The sequence below is a fragment of the Lampetra fluviatilis genome, chromosome 14 (genome assembly GCF_964198595.1).
Source record: "Lampetra fluviatilis chromosome 14, kcLamFluv1.1, whole genome shotgun sequence".
NCBI classification, from domain to species: Eukaryota; Metazoa; Chordata; class Hyperoartia; order Petromyzontiformes; family Petromyzontidae; genus Lampetra; species Lampetra fluviatilis.
Genome location: NC_136288.1, coordinates 6,400,420 through 6,419,865, shown reverse-complemented (window position 1 = coordinate 6,419,865; position 19,446 = coordinate 6,400,420). Strand labels below are relative to the sequence as shown.

The 19,446-nt window shown below is 42.1% G+C and overlaps 1 protein-coding gene across 9 annotated transcripts in view; it reads right to left on the bottom strand.

Moving 5' to 3' along the window:
* LOC144935839 (adhesion G protein-coupled receptor B1-like) overlaps positions 1-19,446 on the bottom strand; it is a 136,578-nt gene that overhangs the window by 71,708 nt on the left and 45,424 nt on the right. For 8 of the 9 annotated variants that reach the window (XM_078862636.1, XM_078862640.1, XM_078862642.1 and 5 more), the window contains exons 5-6: positions 19,163-19,330; positions 11,267-11,440 (exon numbers count right to left, since the gene is read on the bottom strand). In XM_078862636.1, coding sequence (XP_078718762.1) covers positions 11,267-11,440; positions 19,163-19,330 — 342 coding nt within the window. The remainder of the gene's footprint in view (positions 1-11,266; positions 11,441-19,162; positions 19,331-19,446) is intronic. The other variant, XM_078862637.1, reaches the window with a different exon arrangement.

Here is a 19,446-nt window from a genome sequence, read left to right as displayed (position 1 = left end):
CGCCCCAGTCATCCTATTTATCCCGCCACCGTCTGGCAAGAGGTCACAGACACGAGCCGGGCTGTGTGTTGCCGGTTGAACTGGGTCCTTCCTGGGTTCGTGGGCTGTGGCGGGCCAGCATTTGTCAGGTATTGTTTAAAGTCCGGAGGTGGGTTATTACGGTGCGTCGCAAATTTTTTTGTTGGTTGTTGTGTTGACTCGCAAGGGGGCTAACAGTTGTTGTTGTTATGTTGACTCGCGAGGGAGGCTTATGGTTGTCGTTGTTGTGTTGACTCGTGCAAAGGTGCTGACAGTTGTTGTTGTCATGTCAGAATTGTTGTTGGTTCCGGATGGGTCGTCCCACTGCGCAGGGTGTGGGAGGTCAGACGGGACGGCTGTGTTTTTTAAGGGGTGGGGGGGGTGATGTAGTGACATAGAATGGATCACTACGGCGCATAGCAATAGGTACAATAGAATAAGGATATATGGGTGTAGCAGCCAGCACAGCATGTAATACCACACAGTGAGTCGCTAGGGTGCGTGGTGCTGGCTGCTGGCAGAGAGGGGCATATGAGTCCTACAGGCAGAGCATGGTATTGCAGCTACCCCGCCAGCACAGCAGGTAATGCCACGGAGTGGGTCACTAGGGGGCCTGGTACTGGCTGCTGGTGGAGAGGGGCATGTGGGGATACGTCACCCTTGCCGGCTGGCAAAGCACGTCATGGGCCGGGGTGAAGGATGTAGGGCAAATATGACGGATGGGACACGGGGAGCATGGCCCAGGACCTTCTGGAGGGTTCCAGGAGGGGGCGTGGCCGAGGGCAGAGCCAGGCCACGCTGAGGGGCATTAAAGGGAAGCCCCGAGGCTGAATCAGGGCTGTCTCCAGGTGGAATGGAACCCGAGGTGCTACGTTTTCGTCTCCGTCTCCGGCGTCGTGGGTCAGACAGCATGTTGGCTGCTCTCACCCGTAATTAGTTATCCCGTGTGTGAACAGTGTGTAAAATATATAGTGTAGAATAAACGTTGTTACCTTCTAAAATAGTGTCTCAGAAGTGACTCACTATACATACAACAGCAGCAGCATCTGAAGCACTGTGTAGAAAGATGGCCCTAGAGGGGCACGGTGTGCGATGTACTCACATTGTGGACATCACGTATGAAGCGACATCGTGAATGTCACTGAGTAATGCCGGCTCTCGCAAGGCACGTCGTGCGATGCATTGTCATCACGGACACCCCTAAGGTGGGTGTAGTACCAGCCGTAGAGGGGACTCGGTGAGTGCTGGGATATCGCAGTGGCACTACGCGTGGCATGCAGTGCTGACTCCGACAGGATGGAGTATGAGAGTGTCAGCCATGGGATGAGGTTACCCTAGGCCATGGCAATCTGGTTGACCCTGGAAGGCACGTGACCAGTAAGATCTACACAAGGGCCCTAGGTGGGGGCTTGGGGGTGGTCACGTGTCAGGGTGAGATCCTACGGGAAGGGTCGAGAAACGACAAGAGGTTTCTCCAAGGTTGTCGTGGTTAAGGGCGGGGCCAGCCATTACCCAGGAGCATATAAACCGGCTCCGCACAGGGACCGGGGTTCAGCGTTGCTGTCGTCATCTGAAGATCTATGATCTACATCCGAGAAGAAGTGACCTTCACGTGGATGAGGACCCAAGCTAGGGTCCTGCCCGTTGTAGCTACTCCCAGTAACTAGCGTAGTTAGCCTGGTGGTCCACCACCATTGGTTATTTGGTAAAGGGGCAGTAACCCCTGTGTTATGTGTTGGTGTTAATAAAAATGTGTTTCCGCTCAAGAAGTACATTTGCGACTCAGTGGAATCCACTAAAATGCCTTGATACATTAGAGGCAATCATTGGTCGTGTGGATAGCAACTTAAATCAAGTGGTAACAGAAAGATGATACATTATCGTAAGGTCCCACTGTGTTTTGGCGCATGACACGTGACGTTTATTCTCCGTGGGTCTTCATTTGCAGAAGACATTGTTTCTCAATGAGATCATACCTCGGTGTGAATCAATCAATATTTAGTTGTTACATGGAAATCCCATTGAGCCACTGACCCAACTAGTTTGCAAGCGAGATCTGTGGTGCATCAGCACAGAACAAGAACAACAAAGTAATTCATACGGGGAAACAGGCAACAACGGAATAGAAAGTGTTGTAGGTGCATGCAAAAATAATGTATTTTTATTTTAATTAAAAAAAACAGAATACGGAGAAGATTTGAAAAAGAGGGAAAAAACTGAAGATAATGTGTAACAATCTCGGTACAATATAGCCTCAAAACTAGGGATCGGTCGGGGGGGTGGGGGGTGCGTCTGGGCAAAAATGATGTTTAAAGAACATAAATGAACAATATTAACAAAGGAAAAAAGACACAATTGCACCAAACACAAGGGCGAGGTATCGAAGCGTCAGAGAGGTCAGAGAGAAGATGAGTGCAAGGTGTAGCGAATACGATTGAGCGAGTAAAATAACCACCACGGAGAACGCTTTGAGCGAGGAGTGATTGGAATCGGTGGAGGGAGGGCAGGGAGTCGAGCATCCAGTCACGTGGGGCAGCAGCAACAGCAGCGTAGACCCATCGCCAAACCTAGTTTCAATTAGAGGCCGACCGAAATTTGGTTTCGGCGCCGAAAGTTGGCAAATGGCCACTTTCGGCATACATTCGGTTTCGGCCGAAAGACAATTTTTAACTTTCGGTTTGCGTTTGGTTTCGGCCGAAAGTAAATTTTTTACTTTCGGTCTGGTTTCGATTTCGGCCGAAACTGATATTGACTTTCGGTCGTCAACCGAAGATCTATTTTTTAAATATAACGCTAGTGCTACGTCTATCTCTCTGCAATCGGTCGGTCAGTCAGCGCTAGGCAATCCTATGCGATAGGCTGCAAACACACACGTCAGCAGCAGCAGCTTGGTCTACTCATGTCAACAGACGGCAGCCTGCATCTGCATCCGTGGGTGGAGTCTCTTTGGTTGGACGACAACAAAGTACATCTGTTGTCTGTTCCCAGCCGCCTGCCCTGCCCGCCTTGGCTTATGTGTTGCGTCCGCTTAAGTCTACACGTGTGTTGATACCGAGATTCGAAGTCTGACAATATTGATATTCGTTAGTTAATAGTTCCTTAGCGAATTAGTGATAACGAAATTACGAATCTGAGTGAAGTAGAAAATTAAAGTTAATAAACGGAGCAGTTAATCACCGTCAAGAATGTCGAAACATGCGGTGTGGCATTACTTCACTAAAGTCGATTCTGATCAAAACAAGGCCCAGCAACCTGCTGAGCGAGAATGCGGTTAACTACAACATTCGTTTGTTTGGATATAATTACTAAATAAGTTACACCTAAAGATTTGATATTTAGCGACTCTCACTGCAGGCTCTGAATTATTAGTTCTAGATTTATTTTTAATAAAAGTAACATGACATTTCATAAATATTGTGTTCGGTAGCTTCGGTTATATACCTTTCTGTTTCGACGAAAGTCAAATTTTAACTTTCGGTCTGGTTTCGGTTTCGGCCGAAACCAGAAATTCAGTTTCGGTCAGCCTCTAGTTTTAATAGCTGCAATAAAAAAAAACAGGGAGGCCCTTCTGAGGTTGCTGCTGGGGAATTTGCGGAGTCAGGAGGTCCTTTAGATATTTGGCAGATTTATTTTAAAAGACTTTTGGGAAAAAGACAGCTCTAAGCCAGTTGTAGAAATTCCACATTCCTATAGCAGAGACCAGACATTAGTTCATGGTCGTTAAATCCTACGTGTTAAACAGTCATGAGTTGACTTTCAACCACATGGTCAACTTTCAACCAAACCTTCCAATTATCATGCAATTGATTTGCCACAGTAACAGCTAGCTACACAGACCAAGGACAGTTTGGATTTGCTCTACCGCTTATTAAGGTACGAAACTTTGTGCTTTGCATGTCTCTCCCGGTAAAGGTTAATTATAAATTCCACATTGTGAAACTCAATTTGCAATTGGGAAATCCCAATTGTCAGCAGGAGTCTTGTGCCGATAATGGGAATCTTGACAAGTGTGAGAGTGTGATGCTGGATGTAAGCCCACCGCGTGGATGGAAAGCCAACAGAGGACAGGCAAAGACCTGACTTCCAAACATGAGCACATGGTGCCATGAAAGCACCCCATTCCAGCACAATTTGTGCATTTAATATAAAAATCTTAATATCTCAACTGTTGTGCGTAAATTGTAACCTCACTCTGTAACGTTGTACTGTTTTGGTTAATTAAAAAAATGTTACTTTTTAATGTTATCAACTTTATTTATAAAATATCCGCATGCTTGCTAAGAACGGAAAAATGTAATCACATGAAGGATCTGGGCAGGTTTGTATCGTAATTGGGGATGTGTATGTGTCATTTATATGACCTTATGGTTAAGTAACCAATGGAAAGCTGAGCTTTAGAAGTGGGCCATAAGAGGAACCACTTGGTAGATTATTGTTTTTTTTGTATTATAACATGAAATGTAAAAGATACAGATATGTCGTATAACAATAAATACTATATATGAAACATAAACCATTTAACTTTTCAGAATGTTTTACATCCATAGCAACTTACATCCTGGATTTCAATCCATTTGACCAACCAGGAGTAAACGGGATTACCAAGAGTAGCCGGCTGATGTTATCAGCCCAGTCACAGATGATTGCGCAAACTATATCGTGTTAAATGTACTTGCCACTTAAGATACTAAATTCCAGCTATGCAGACTGGAATATTTGTTTAGTTGTCACGTGCAGAACACTCTTTACAAAGGATGTACCAAGCTGCACCATCCATGGAGGTAAAGGAGGCCTACTGAAGTGCTTTCCGAAGCAGTTTCATGATATCATCTTCTGGGACCATTCTCTGACAAGATGTGATGCGATGTTCAGTGGAAATGTCCCAACTTTCTCATGACATAAATATAAGTTGGGAGAAAAAAAGTAGACAAACTATGTGGTGGATAGAACGTGTCTGCATATTGTATATCAAATGATGGGAATGTTATCCCCTTTGTACTGCAAAGTGGTACACACATGGATAAACCACAAACTACATTGAATTACAAAAGACACAGACAACGATGTGCGCTTAACCCTTGGAATAAAAGTTGTGAAGCCAAAAACAAGATTCACTTATGCTTTATTGATTGGTCCAAGAGCAAGTAAATATAAATGACAGTGAAGCAAATCAGATGTGAGGCATGTGCCAACTAGGTCAGGCTTATCCCAACTCTTATTTTAAATTAAACACGAACAGCCGCACCCAATGTGCTGTTAGCAATTTGAATAGGGCTATGGGACTAATAATACTAATAGAGTGAACACAGGACAGACACGTAATACGTGGGTGTCCTATTGCTTTTATTCATTGAGCCTTCACATGGACTTGTTTCGCACCAATTATTGCAAACAAATGTTAGCGACATCACATAATAGGGGTGAATGGTTATTGTATTTTATGTTGTTGGTGGGCATGTGTGAAGAGTGAGTAGTGGTGGTGCAGTGATAAGCAGATTCTGCTATAACCCAGGCAACTTGAGTTCGATTCTCAGCCATGGCTGAGCCTCTCCAAGGTCAACTCAGTCATAAATGATAATCTGTCATGGTATATTCAGGTGCCATAGCCTCTGCATTGTTATCCACACCATTTATTACGTACCTAGTCGGTTAAGTGCTCGCTAACATAACTTGATCCATAACTTTATTCAGCTACTCCGGTTAACTTTATGTGTGTGTGTGATGGGATAAAGAGAGGAGTGGGTGGGAGGTGGGTTGCGAGGATCCCGGGGGGGGGGCAGGGTGGTGGTGCAGCTGTTGGCACAGTGTGCAGGCAACCCGATTTTGCTTCCTCGCTGTGCACAGCAAGGGTAGAAGCATGATATCTGAGCTTGACTTGTACATGTGAACATCAGCACTGGGAAAGAAGAGGTGACTGGGCATGGCCACATGATATGTCTGATTGCTCACTGCAGAGGAGGGGTTGCCATTCCTCTGTCAGGAGCTGGACTGGTATTGCCTGCACCTCCGTGGAATACAGGAGGTTCAAAAACCTGTGCGACATTTACTGCAGAAATTCACCCCCCCGAAAATGTTGGAGGATGAAGGCAACAAACACACCATGAATGAGCGAGGAATGGGCCACGAAGCTCCCTCAGCGTTCATCACAAAAGTATAATTGGCCGGATCCCACACAGTGGTGGAATGCGTCTGTATTTCGCGGGTATCATCGCAAGCTAGGCTCCACCTCGAAGCCTCGCTCACTTTGGGCCATTCCACAATTATAGCAGAATAGGCTGTGTATGGTACAACAATCATTCCCTTGTGAATTTCAAACTGCCGAATGGGTCCAATTTCCTGTGAAAATGGATGTCAATTCACAAAAAATGACGGCCATTATGGCTACATGAATCAGGCCAAATATTTCATAATGAGGGGGAAAATAAAATCCTGTTACTGTGTGCACCAATTCCATTTTGTAAAGGCACCATCTGTGGCATTAATGCCACATCTGATAGCGCCTTGATCATTACCCTAAAAATCGTATTTTTTTTTATAATTTGTTTATTTTTACAATGTCATTTGAGACAATGATAATAAATAACTCATCTTATCAAATGTGCGTTGCATCGCTTACATAACAATTATTCTAGAAATAAATCACTCAATAATTGAAATGTAAAGAAATATTAATGTTATAATATACAAAAGTTGTATAAAAACTGTGCTTAAATTTCGTCACATAAACATTCATAGATACATCTTGCATTTATGAATGTGATTTGAACAGCATTCAACATGCTGAGTATGCATTATAATTAATATATATATAAAGGTGCAGCCGTGCAATTTATTGCTCATGCTATTGCTGGTCCAAGTGGCTCCAATAGAGGGAGCTCTAACAAGCCACTATTGAGGTTATTTTGGTGTCTCCTTTGACAGTGGCCAGACATTTTTGAACAGGTGGGAGTACTCACACATTAGCCCACCATACCACTGCACATGACCTGCCATTTGACTAACCATGGAACACTGATCCTGCTTGGTGGACAGAGGCCGGGGGATTTCAGAAACAGCAGTGCCGGGAGATGGAACGGTCTGGTGTGTTAACCATTACACCACAAGAGCATCCTCACTTAATTATATCGAAATTCTCTGTCTATAAAATTCCAAATTTTAAATCACCAATTACTGTACTAATTGGAACCATTCCACCCCCCAAAAATCCAATCCTTATAAATATTTAGTTTCCCATTCGTGCTTAAGTGAATGTAAATACTAATGCATTAAGTCATGAATAATGAATTCACAAAATCATGATGTAATGAATATAATTCGATCTATCAGTGAACCTCAAACTTTTATGCCATTAGAGTAAAGGTGACCTTCACTTAGGCATGAGACTTGTTGGCATTCATCATGACATGCATATTCTAATTAGACATTCCCCACATCCACAGCACTCTATTTGGTTTATGCCAAAATAATCAAAACATGTGAACCTGCATTTCATTTTCAAATAATCACGCTAATGGGCTGCTTTAATTAACTTTAATTAAATGACTCAGAAGGGAGATGGATTTTTATAATGATGTTCAAAAAGCCATATCAGGTCAGTTTAGGGGGCATCTAAATGATAACTATGTTTGATTTCCACGTCAAACTTTTATTTTACCTTGGTTTTGCATATTATGGTTGGTTATAAAGCAAGTTTATATTTGTCATTAAGTCAAAGTTATGTTGAATCGACTCCTTTCTAACATCAGCAATGGGGTGAGGTTAATTTCAGTTTCAGTTCTGAGCAGCAAGTTTGGAACATCCACATTCCTAAGTCAGAGACTGATTTTTTTTTATAGATTGATAAAATGTTGCCTTCTCACAATGTGATTCCCATACTTATCAACACAGGAGGGATGGACTGAGCTGACTCCCAATGATCAATTATACTCAAAACAACGTGTGATATATGGAATACCGACGACATATGGACATGTAAAAAAAGCACACAGCTTCCATGCATATGCAAAAGCCATCAGCAAAAAACATCAAAACGGTGACCTAATACCATCAAAACGGTGACCTAATACCATCAAAATGGTGACCTAAGACAAGATAACCATCAAAATGGTGACCTAAGACAAGAGGACCATCAAAAAGGTGACCTATGACAAGATGACCATCAAAATGGTGACCTATGACAAGAGGACCATCAAAATGGTGACCTAAGACAGGAGGACCATCAAAATGGTGACCTAACATCATCAAAATGGTGCCCTAAGACAAGAGGCCTGTCAAAATGGTGACCTAAGACAAGAGGAAAATGACACTGGTGACCAAAGATGAGAGAACCATCAAAATGGTGACCTAACACCATCAAAATGGCGACCTAATATAAGAGGACCATCAAAATGGTGACCTAACACCATCAAAATGGTGACCTCCGACAAGGGGACCACAATGCTGAGTGAAGTAGTGGTACAGTGGTTAGCACACTGTCCTATCAACCCACAACTGTGCTCTTGTTGGCTATAATTACACATAACTTATTTTACTTGGTGTTTCTCTTCAGTGCCACCATCTGTGATATTGCTTTGGTGCTGACAATGTACATACATGGTGAATGAATGGGAACCTTTTAAATGGACTCCATAACCAGATAAGAGAACCCCTCCCCCTCAAAAAAAGAAATATTGGTGGGAGGGGGGAGATTTCACTGTTGCATCGTTTTGTGCCTTAGTTTGGTTCGCACACTGCACTACGATGGCGAAATTATAACTCCCTCACCTGGTAAACAGTTTATGCGCTCTCCACATCGTCGCGTGGATTTTTCTCTGGATCCTCCAGTTTTTTTCCCTCTACATTTAGAATGAACATGCGTTTAGAATATTTGGCTGCTATACATTTCCACATGATAAGCCACTTCGTTGAGCTATCATTTGTGGCCAGGTCGCTTCTGAAAAAGAGCTATGTAGCTCAGTGGGCCTTACCTGGTGAAATAAAAAAAATAGTTTAGTTCAGTTTTAGTTTACTATGAATCCTGCAACATGAGTTTCATTTATGGTCACGGCTAACATTAGTGGCGAATGATATCCGAAACAGACCTGGAACCCTCCTTCACCAACCCACACACCAGCTTGGTGAAGTATGCTCAAACAACACATGAACAAAACGTGGTTGCCTTCATTCAGCAGTGGACTGACAACATGGTGTTAATTATGAATATTATGCTGTACATGCATACGTACAAGGGAAGCAGGGAAGAGATAATATCTGCAAGAGTGGATCGTTTGAAACATAATTATCATGGCTAAGTGAGACCTCTTTGATACTTTTACACCACAACATTGTCTAGGTGTAAGATGGCTAGATTTGTCATCGGCGATCGCAATGAAAAGCTCCCCAGGCTTACAAACACGTTTGGGGAGTGCAGGGGAGCTAATTTAAATGTAATGTAGCAACTGAATGTTAAACATGGCCTTTTCAAAATGCATGTATTGACATGGGTGCCATGTTAACCAATGAAACTCTAATGAGATTGTTCTCCTGCCACTGGCACAGTGGCAATTAAATACTGTGATTTTTTTCTCAGCAGTTTTAGCATAGGTGTGGGAATGAGCTCAAGATTACAAAATGTGTAAAATGTTCAATAAAAATAGTTTTCGTGACAAGACTTTTGTTATTGATGACATTAGACATTTTCATGACGTTTAATTACACGATATATATTTTTTTCTTTCTAACATAGCTTATTTTGAGTGTTTCCATATCCTGTAAAAAAAATGCCCTTGAATTAATTTCGGGTCACTCTTTGCAAAGTAAAACTTTCCGGTTGAAAGGATTTTGTTTATCTGGTTAAAAATAGATAAGCAATGTCTCCATGAATCTGTTTCTCTTTACAAAAAATATAATAGGATTTTTTGCACAACATATCAGCCCCACGGCTTTCTGGAAGTGCATAATGCCTGCAGCATTAATTCAGCACAAAAAAACTCTGGACTGGTTTCAACATACAGTGCCTCATCAGTAGTCAGGCTTGCTTTAATCAATGCTGCCAGATGGTATAGGCAATTACTCTCTCTCTCTCTGTAAGATAAGGGTTCGAGTTCAACAAAACGAGAAACCATATCTTTGTCGAACTAGGAACTATATCTTAAAGAAAATGTACTTCCCTATATCAGCTGGCCGTTCAAAAATTATGCAAACGAAGCAGGCCTGGCTCTGCTGATGAGACACTGCGAGTCAAAACTGGTCCACGGTTTGCTTGTATTGATTCAATGCTGTTGAAATTACGCACTTCCAGAAGTCTTTGCAGCCATTGGGTCGTGTAATAATGCTTTATTGAAAAATGTCCGTGGAGAGATGTATATATACAGGAGGTATACTCTCTGCATATCTATGTTATTATCTATATTTGAAAAAATAACGGGAAATGGTAATTGCGTATTATATATAATGAAAAACATAGGTTTTACCCTTTGGCAATACAACGGGTATTAACATGTTCAAGCACCAAATAGATACCTTTTGCAAGGTATCAAGTCTGCATTAACCACACATTATTGCGGTAAAAGATTAAAAAAACATCCCCTGATAACAAATGCATTGTCTTTGAAACTGATTGGCCTACACCAGAGACAACTTAATCCATGGCCTTGCCTCACCGGTGTTAAACCAGAGAACGTCACCGGTAAGACTAGGCCAATCAGTTTAAAAGACAATGCGTTCGTTATCAGAGCATGTTTGCTGGCACCTTTTGCCACAAATACGTGTGATTATTGCAGACTTGATGCCTTGCAAAAGGTAGCCATTTTGTGGTTGAACATCTTAACACCTGTTTGATTTCCAGAGAGGGTAAAACCTATTCTTATTTTTCATCATTTTGGATACTGGCAAAAAAGGTTACAGATATATGCGTTATATAATTTAGTTCCAGAGGGATGTGAGCAAAGATGGAATAATATCCTCACTCAATCTGTCAAGAAGGATTGGTTAACATACCCCCTCCCCCCACCAAAGAATGTCCACAGGCTGAATCCAGCCGGACATGGGATTCACATCGATAGACGTGGGGGCTCTAGGAGGGTCAGGGGCTGAGGTAGCGTGGTGGGTAGTGGTGATGGTGTGTGGCAGGGCACAAAGACAAAGATCCCCCATACAGCCGTAAGAGACCATTGGGGCAAGCGCCGCCGGCGAGCGTGGACACATGGGGAAACAGCGTGAGCGGGGCACGCAAGGCAGAACAAGAAGTGTCGGGTCCTGTGGTAGCTACCGAAGTTACCCGGGCAGAGGGCGATGTTGCAGTTCTTGGTCAGCCGCTCGGGGCCCTCGCAGCGCCGCCCGCCGTGCTGGGGCTGAGTGCAGGAGCGCACGCGCTCGCGGTAGCCGCGGCCACACGTGCTTGAGCACAGGCTCCAGGGGCTCCACTCGTCCCACAGCCCGTTAACTGGTGGCGGTGGGAAGGGGAACAAAGGCAGTCAACAATGCATTGTCAAGGCTGGTAAATTCGAGGGGTAATCTATGTCGAGCAGAGATAACCATCGTTGTTGCTCTGCATTGTGTTTTGCGGTTGTTGGGGCAAATTGTGCGACGATTTTGCACCTTGTGCTGGGAGCTTCGTGAGGAACTGTGGCCCTACACCTCCCCTCCCTTCATGCCTAGACACCAAGGCCCAGGTATGTTTAAACCATGCAAGGGATCTCGGCAAAGTGGGGCAGTCATGACTTGCTAAAGTTGAACTAGCAATGGAAATTAAAGTTGCATTAAAATAAAATACATGTTGCACCACATTATTCTTCAGGAAGAGTTCCAGCATACAGTTCCTGAAGCTAATCAGCACCTGAAGCAAAACATTCCCAGAAACTTTTCCCGACAGAAGCTCCCAGCGAATGGAACGGAACGTCGGACAATCCATAAAACACATCAATGCAACTGATAAAAAAAAACATTGAACTATCATTAATGTCACCATTACAGTCATCATTATGACTGTCATTGTTAAAGTGTTATGAACTGCATGGTATTTGTTATTGTTATAATTGCCACCATCGTTATCACGTAATTTTCATGATCATTATTGATTTTGTTATTGTCATCACGATAATATAAATAATATCAATGTGACTGTCATCATCTTGGTCATAACGTTTGCAGTTCAAACACCTGTGGCCATGTTTCTCTTGGTTTTTGGTGGGTGCAGTGTTGAAATAACCGTTCTGCAAATTTAGCTTACGCCAATTGTTATTTTGATCGCTAATTTAGATTCTATAGCATAGGTGCTGGAGAAACATTCACAGGAAGCTTGAGAAGCAGGGTTTACCCCTGTCAATGTGAGGACACTAGACTCATAAAAGAATTGCTGATTGTTCAATTGGGCTGAAAGACTCCAACATGCCTCGAGAATTTCACTTTTGTTGAATTAACTTTATGCAGCATCATCATCGTTATTATTACACGTTTCATCAGAATCATCATCACTACCACGGGCATTATCAGACCACAGTCATTTATTGCATTTATTTATCATAACCTTGATGCAGCCTAGTTTTGTAGGTCTGTTAAATGTAACCGATTAATAATATGTTCTACGTCAATGTTCATTCAGCACCTTCAGTCATCTGGCTAGCACAATCCACCAAAATACACTGTGAACAGTTTATTCGATATTTCTGGGGTATTTATGGTCAATGATAAAATGAACGCAAACTTAGATATGGATACCTCTTTCTTGTACTACCAAATTACTGTTTTTATTTTAATAAAAGATTATCTAAAAAATACCATGATGAAATGTATATAATATCGTGCTACAATCTTTACCATCATTGTCATCAATAGCAAGAGTCGTTAGCTTCTTAATTTGAATTCCTTATAATCCATTGCTACGATCATAGTCATATTCAGACAGCCTCATCACTGTTATAGTCGTCATCTGTCATTACTAATGACCATTGTGAGTTTCTTTTAATCTTGATCATAAGTCATACGTAAGCATTTTCCATTATAAACCATTGCTCTTTGGTATTCGGCAATTAGCAATCAATAGCTAATCATCAAAGTCATTTGCCATCATTCATCACTGGGATCAAATTTAATGCATGTCTTCAATTAAATTTGTATTGAATGCTGTTAAGGAATGGTCCATACCTATTTTGACCATAATCCCCGTCGGCAACAATTATCCAAAAACAGATAAGCAAGTAACCATAGACTTTGAGAGACTGAACGTTATAATCAGATGGAGGCAGACAGAGGAGGTTGAAGAGTAGAAGGAAAATGAAGCATGTAATGCACGTTTCAAATTACATGGGTAAGAATCAATGCTTTTTTAAAATTCAAAATAGAGGGGTTTTTTTAGATTGTGTAAATATAAATGTTTCGTTATTTAAACGACCTAACCACCACCCCCCTATATTATGGATAATATGGGCCGTGGAAACCTACGTGTTAAACTAGCTTTTTGGTTCGTATATCATTTTTATCCATGGTCAATCCACTGCTGGATAAAGGCCTGCCCAACCCACCACCGCCACTCACAATTCTGCAACATAACACCGGCACATTAACTAAATTCGTCACTCCATCTCCTCTGTGGCAGTCCCCTCTCGGAGTAGTTTTTTTCCTCAGCTGCTACCCCTATTGTTATTGTCCATTATCCATCATCTCTTCTCGTGACGTGTCCTGTCCAAGCCAAGTTTACTTTCCTGCATAATTTGAACGGCACATTAAATCTGCATCTGTTTTATAATCTTTATAATCTGTGCATTCCTCTTTAAGTCTCTCAATGCAATGCCATGTGGGTATGTAATTCGTGCGTTCACTGCAATGGTTTCATGTGATGCGTGCAGCTACTAGTGAATAATTACCTTGATTCATGAAAATTCATCACATTGCTGGTGATGGGGTGAATGGTTGAATTTGTAATGATGGGGCGCAACAGTGGTGTGATGTTCCTTGTTCATATGCCTCATTATTTGGCGTTTGAATGTTCTCTCCATGGTCGTGTGGATTTTTTTTTCTGGGTCCTCTGGATTTTCCCTGGGTCCTCTGGATATTTGGCTGCTATACATTTTCACATGATAAGCCACTTCGTTGAGCTATCATTTGTGGCCAGGTCACTTCTGAAAAATAAGCTCAAAGCTTTGTCGGCTTTACCTGATAAAAATAAAAAAGTGTTTTCGTGTGATTTGCTTACCTTTTCTATATTTTGCACTGCTATCGTGTTTTTTTGTTTGTTGTTGTATCTTTCCGACCCACGCCTACTGGACACCTCATGAGATTCATTCAGAGTAAATAAAGATTCTGATTCTGATAATTATCTGTGCAGGGTTATAAGGAGACAGAATGCACGTGGGGAAACTCGAAGGGGTGAGCTGGATGGTGGGGGGCGACCATACAGGATGCTATTTAAGTGCAGCTCACACAGAAGCTGTGTGTTATTTACACGTTGAGTGTTGTTTCAAACAACACAGCCATTGGTCGAAGTGACCATAGAGCAACAATGAGATCCAGTAAATGGATATGGACCAGGCTGGGTTGTCAGTGAAGGTGGATTCTATATATTAATTTAATTTGGAAACTTTGAGTGTTAACTGCTACGTGGTCTGTGTATAATTTCACTCTATGAAATAAAGTAACACAAAAGGAATAAAAACTAAAGAACAGAAGCCTACAACGTGCACCGTTTGATATTGTCGCTGTGATTAAAATGGAGCCAACAGCAAATTATATCAGAAGTTAGTACGTGCACATTGTAAAATATAGACATTAAAACATTAATTACGTACTGCATTAAAGTGTATTTCAAAGCAGTTGCAAAAACACTCCATTTCACAGCACACGTGATAGTAAGCTCATAATACACACTTGCATAATCCAGGTTGCATAGGGAGCGTCATTTAACATAAAAGACAATATTACGGAATGCCTTTCTCAAACGGCTCCAGCTGATGTTGCTGGCAAAACCAGGTTGAGTATGTATTTGGTTAAAGTGGTAGGAATCACACATCAGGAAATTCCTTTGCATTGTAAAACATAACGATTGAATCTTCTGAGCCTTTTTTTACCTCCACCATATTACCAACTGCTGCAAACAGCAGACAATATAACTCCGGATTTGCCTTCCTTCTCAATGTCTTCAGACAAAATAGGACACCAGGCTGGAGATATCTTGTGCCGTCATGCTTTTTCTCTCATCTGAGATTATCTCTGACCCTTTGCTCTTCGATAGTGATCTTTCAGCGGAAGGCTAAGGGGCATTGACTCTGTTCTAATAATTTGGTGCGAGAGTTCATGCCTTTAAGAGGCTGCCTTGTTGCAGCCTTGCTTGTACCAGACCGAGGTCAGGTCAAGCACTCGCAGAGGCCCAACAATCCATCGTCACCTTTGTGTTTTTTTCCCTTCAAAAAGAGAGGAAAAAGATTAAGGAGTAAAATGAAACTGAATTGCTGACACTTTTGGTCTATGGACTGATTTGTTATTTTTATTTACTTGTAGTTTCATGAACAGTGAAAATTGGCACTTGTAAAATTATTATTTTTGCACCGTGCTTTTTGTATCTGGATGGGAGGCATCGTGGCTTGATTCGCAATTGAAAGACTGAGAGGTAAATCCCATCATCCCACTTAGGTGGATAAAATAGCTATGACTTTGGAGGAATTCAACAATGCCTCTCCATTGTAGAGACTTGCTTTTGTCATAGATGTGGAATTGTTCTCACTGGCTCATGAGCACCAATGACGATTACCACAGCCAAAAACTCGTATGAACATAGGCTGTATTGGGAGTGCGGTCTAATGTGAGAGTATTGGGGATTATATATTGAAAAGGTAAACAATCCTGTAATAATGCAGGTATACAACATACACAGTACATGCATATTATCTGGATACCTGTTTGGTCTATTATGTGGCTTGAGCAGTGTTATAGGTAATTGTAGTTGATTGCTCAGGCCACTGCTGGTGGAAAGACCTCCAATAAGGGGAGCTTTAGAGAGTAGCTCTATAAGATATTTGGCCTACACTGGGCAGATGTCTTGCAAGAAGTGGGAGTTACCCACACTTTATCCCACCACATATGACCTGCTGATTGACTAACTATGGTGAGCCATTGTTTCAACTGCCAATGACCTCTGGATTGCAATTCCAGTGTGCTAACCATTACACCACGGCAGCTATGATTTCCATTACTCTAACAAAAATAAATGTGTATGACCGTGATATATCTTAACTACATATATCAATATTATTGTATCCTTTCTGTCAATAATATTCCACTTTCAATCGTAAAATATTGATAATACAATTAGTATCCTGAGCTTCGTATTTGTTATAAGAGATCGGACGCAATTACATTTGTATAAAACAAGCTGGAAGAAAGCAGGTTGACGTGTAGGCCTTTCCGAAAACGACGATCATTGAACGTGCGAATCTGCTCAACGACGGAGTATTGGTGCACACCGGTATTGCCATGGGGGAATCCTGCAACTGATCAAAGTCCATTAGAATCCATTGCATGCACAGCATCACAGGAGCACATCCTGCCTGGGCACAGCTGTGGCAGGTGGAGAGCAGCGGTGGGGAAATGAAAGCTCTGCCTTTGCCTGACTCTGCCCTGTGGCAGAGCAGCTTCAGGCTGAAGACGCAAGCTGCTCGTTCGTTAACTCACAACGCCCCACTATATCTTGTCACCCGCCCATTCCCGTCAGCTATAAAACTATGAACAATAAAGTATGTCTATGCACAAAGGAGCACGGAGTAGTTCTCATCTTTGTTGTCCGATCTGAGCCCATAGTAGAAATTCAGCATTTCAATAAAAGGGGTCAGTCTGTCCACAAATTGGTACATATTTTAGTGACCACACAGTGTTGATGTAGACTGAGTTGAATTCTGACTGTTATTCGAACCCGCAAACTTCTGATTGTTAGTTGAGCAATAAAATAATTAGTGTTACTAATTGCATAATCATCAATGGTCCATTCACTGCTGGATGAAGGCCTCCCAAGTAATTATTGCATCTTTCTCAACAGAGATACAGTACTCTTAACATATTTTGAATACCATTGTCATTCCATACAAATGTCCCTATAGTAATAAAATAAAAATTCTTACCCATGAATATATTCAGGTGGCATTTTATTATATAAAATGTGTAGACTCTACGCTGATGTTTAGTGCTTGTTTATAGAGCTATGAATGCAATAACCTTGAATTTGTTCCTTTGAAATATGACATCCTTCCCGAAAAAACATCACGAAAACTTTAACGGTGACAGACTTTGGCTCGACTGTGTGCCTCCAAGGTTGACTGACATTAAATGCAGTACTACCCAGTAGCTTATTATGTAAACCACAGCGCACAGATGGTCGGTCATATAATCTCGAGTTTGTGGAGATGACTCAAGCTGCAACCTACATTCTGAGTAAAGCCACACGTGTTCATGGGCAAATACTCAGTTTTCAGTGTTTCCGTGTTTCAAATGCTTTGCCTCGCATATGCATTGGGGTGATAATATAACACTGGTCAACACACTTTTTCTGGCATAAGGTATTCCAACGGTTTTAAGTTAATTTTGGGGTGCTGATTCCAAATCAGACATCAGTTTTTGTCTATCACATCAGGTTTTTGAGATATCATATATTGCATTTTCAATAAAAACTGCAGAAGAAAAATTTCACATAAATGTGGATATCTACATAAAATTTTATTATAAACACACTATCCTAAAAATACAGCACCATATTTTAACACTAAAGCAGTCACTGACTCGCAACAACTTGTAATCATAAGTGACAGAGTTAATTTCAGGTAAAATCAATGAAAATGGGGTATGCCGATAGCATAAAAATAAGATGTGATAGAGCAAATCTGAGATCAGATTTGGAATCAGCACCCTGAAATTAGTCTAAAACAGCTGCAAAAGTCCAGGCCAGATTTTTTTTTTTTACCAGTGTAATCAGACTAGTGCACATCGACTTGAGACGAGTCGAGTCAAAGTGTCCCTCTGCTCAAACACGCAATGATACAGCAATCACCTCCATTTCCAACCCAGAGCAGGCAGTGGAAATTCAACATGGTTATGGCAAGGACCAGTCCCTCCACAAAACAACTACTCACTTCGCAAATGAAGCAATATTCATTTCACCGACTGTAAAGTAAGGCTGATGATGATGGTGAGCCGAGATGACCTCTCACCAGTATTTGAACTTGCCACCAGCCAACTGTGTGGGCCACTTTGTCAGAAGCACTACCCAACCCATTTCACATTTGTAGGTCGAATGAAGAAGGCAGCAATGAAGACGTTGGTCAGGTACCTCTGCATGCAAGTACCGTGCGAGAGCACTGATCCAGCACTGCTGAGTTTCTAGGTTCAACTCCTGGTTTCAAACTATTGTGATTAAAAGCAAATTCTCAAGTGTAGAGAGTTCATCATCATAGCCTGGGCCCAAATAAATACGTAAACAAAATAGTTGAACATTTAGTTTGCGGCTTAATTAGGTATATTCTACCTCTGATGATGGGAAATGTTGATTGTTATTGCCATAAACCCATTGAACTCCATATTTACAGTAAACAAAAAACTGCACCACCAGGTGTGGATAACAGGTATTTTTACGTGACCCCCAAAAGGAATGATAAGATGTCACTTTCCAGGGGCAGCTCTCAAAATCGTAATGTTTCACTGTGATAGTTTCATAAAATATATTTCGTAATCTCATGGAATAATCAAACAGTACAGCTGGAATGTAATGCCCCCTTACCTCTGGCACATCTGAGCTGAGCCACTGTGGGACTCTCATGGTACAGGTGGTTTTCCACTGGCTATTCGCTATGCTTAAGCAGAACCATAACATATATGCTGGCCTCATACAGCATGTGAACCTGGCTATGTGCCAAGCACAACTAGGGTGCCTGACTAATGACACATTAATTTTCCGCAACGTATCAGGACAACTTAAACACAGCATCGCCACGTCACGTACGCGCGACTCAACCCGTTCATTCTGCGTGACATGGGCGGCACGGCCTCTGCTCATGAAGTGGGAATAAAAAAAACAATAACCCGTCGCCTTCCTGTGCCATGCCAGGCCGGCTCAGGAACGGCCCCAGACACGGTTCTGATCCGCATGGTGAAAAAGAGGCGTGAGGTCGGCCAATGGGAGGTCACTCACTGGGGCAGCTGACGGTGGTGTTGCAGGGTTTGGTCTCGCGCAGCGGGCTGGCGCACAGCGAGCCGTACGACGCCGTCACGCACGAGCGCGTCCGGATCTGGATGCTATGGCCGCACGTGACGGAGCAAGCGCTCCACTTAGACCACTCCTCTGTATTGAGCTCACTCCCTGCGGAAACAAAACACGTGCAACGTTAGAACAACAACAAAAAGCAAGGCAAACTACAACAACTGGCACGGAAGGTTTCTCTTTCTAATTCGACTTGATGTTGGTTCTTTGAGTCA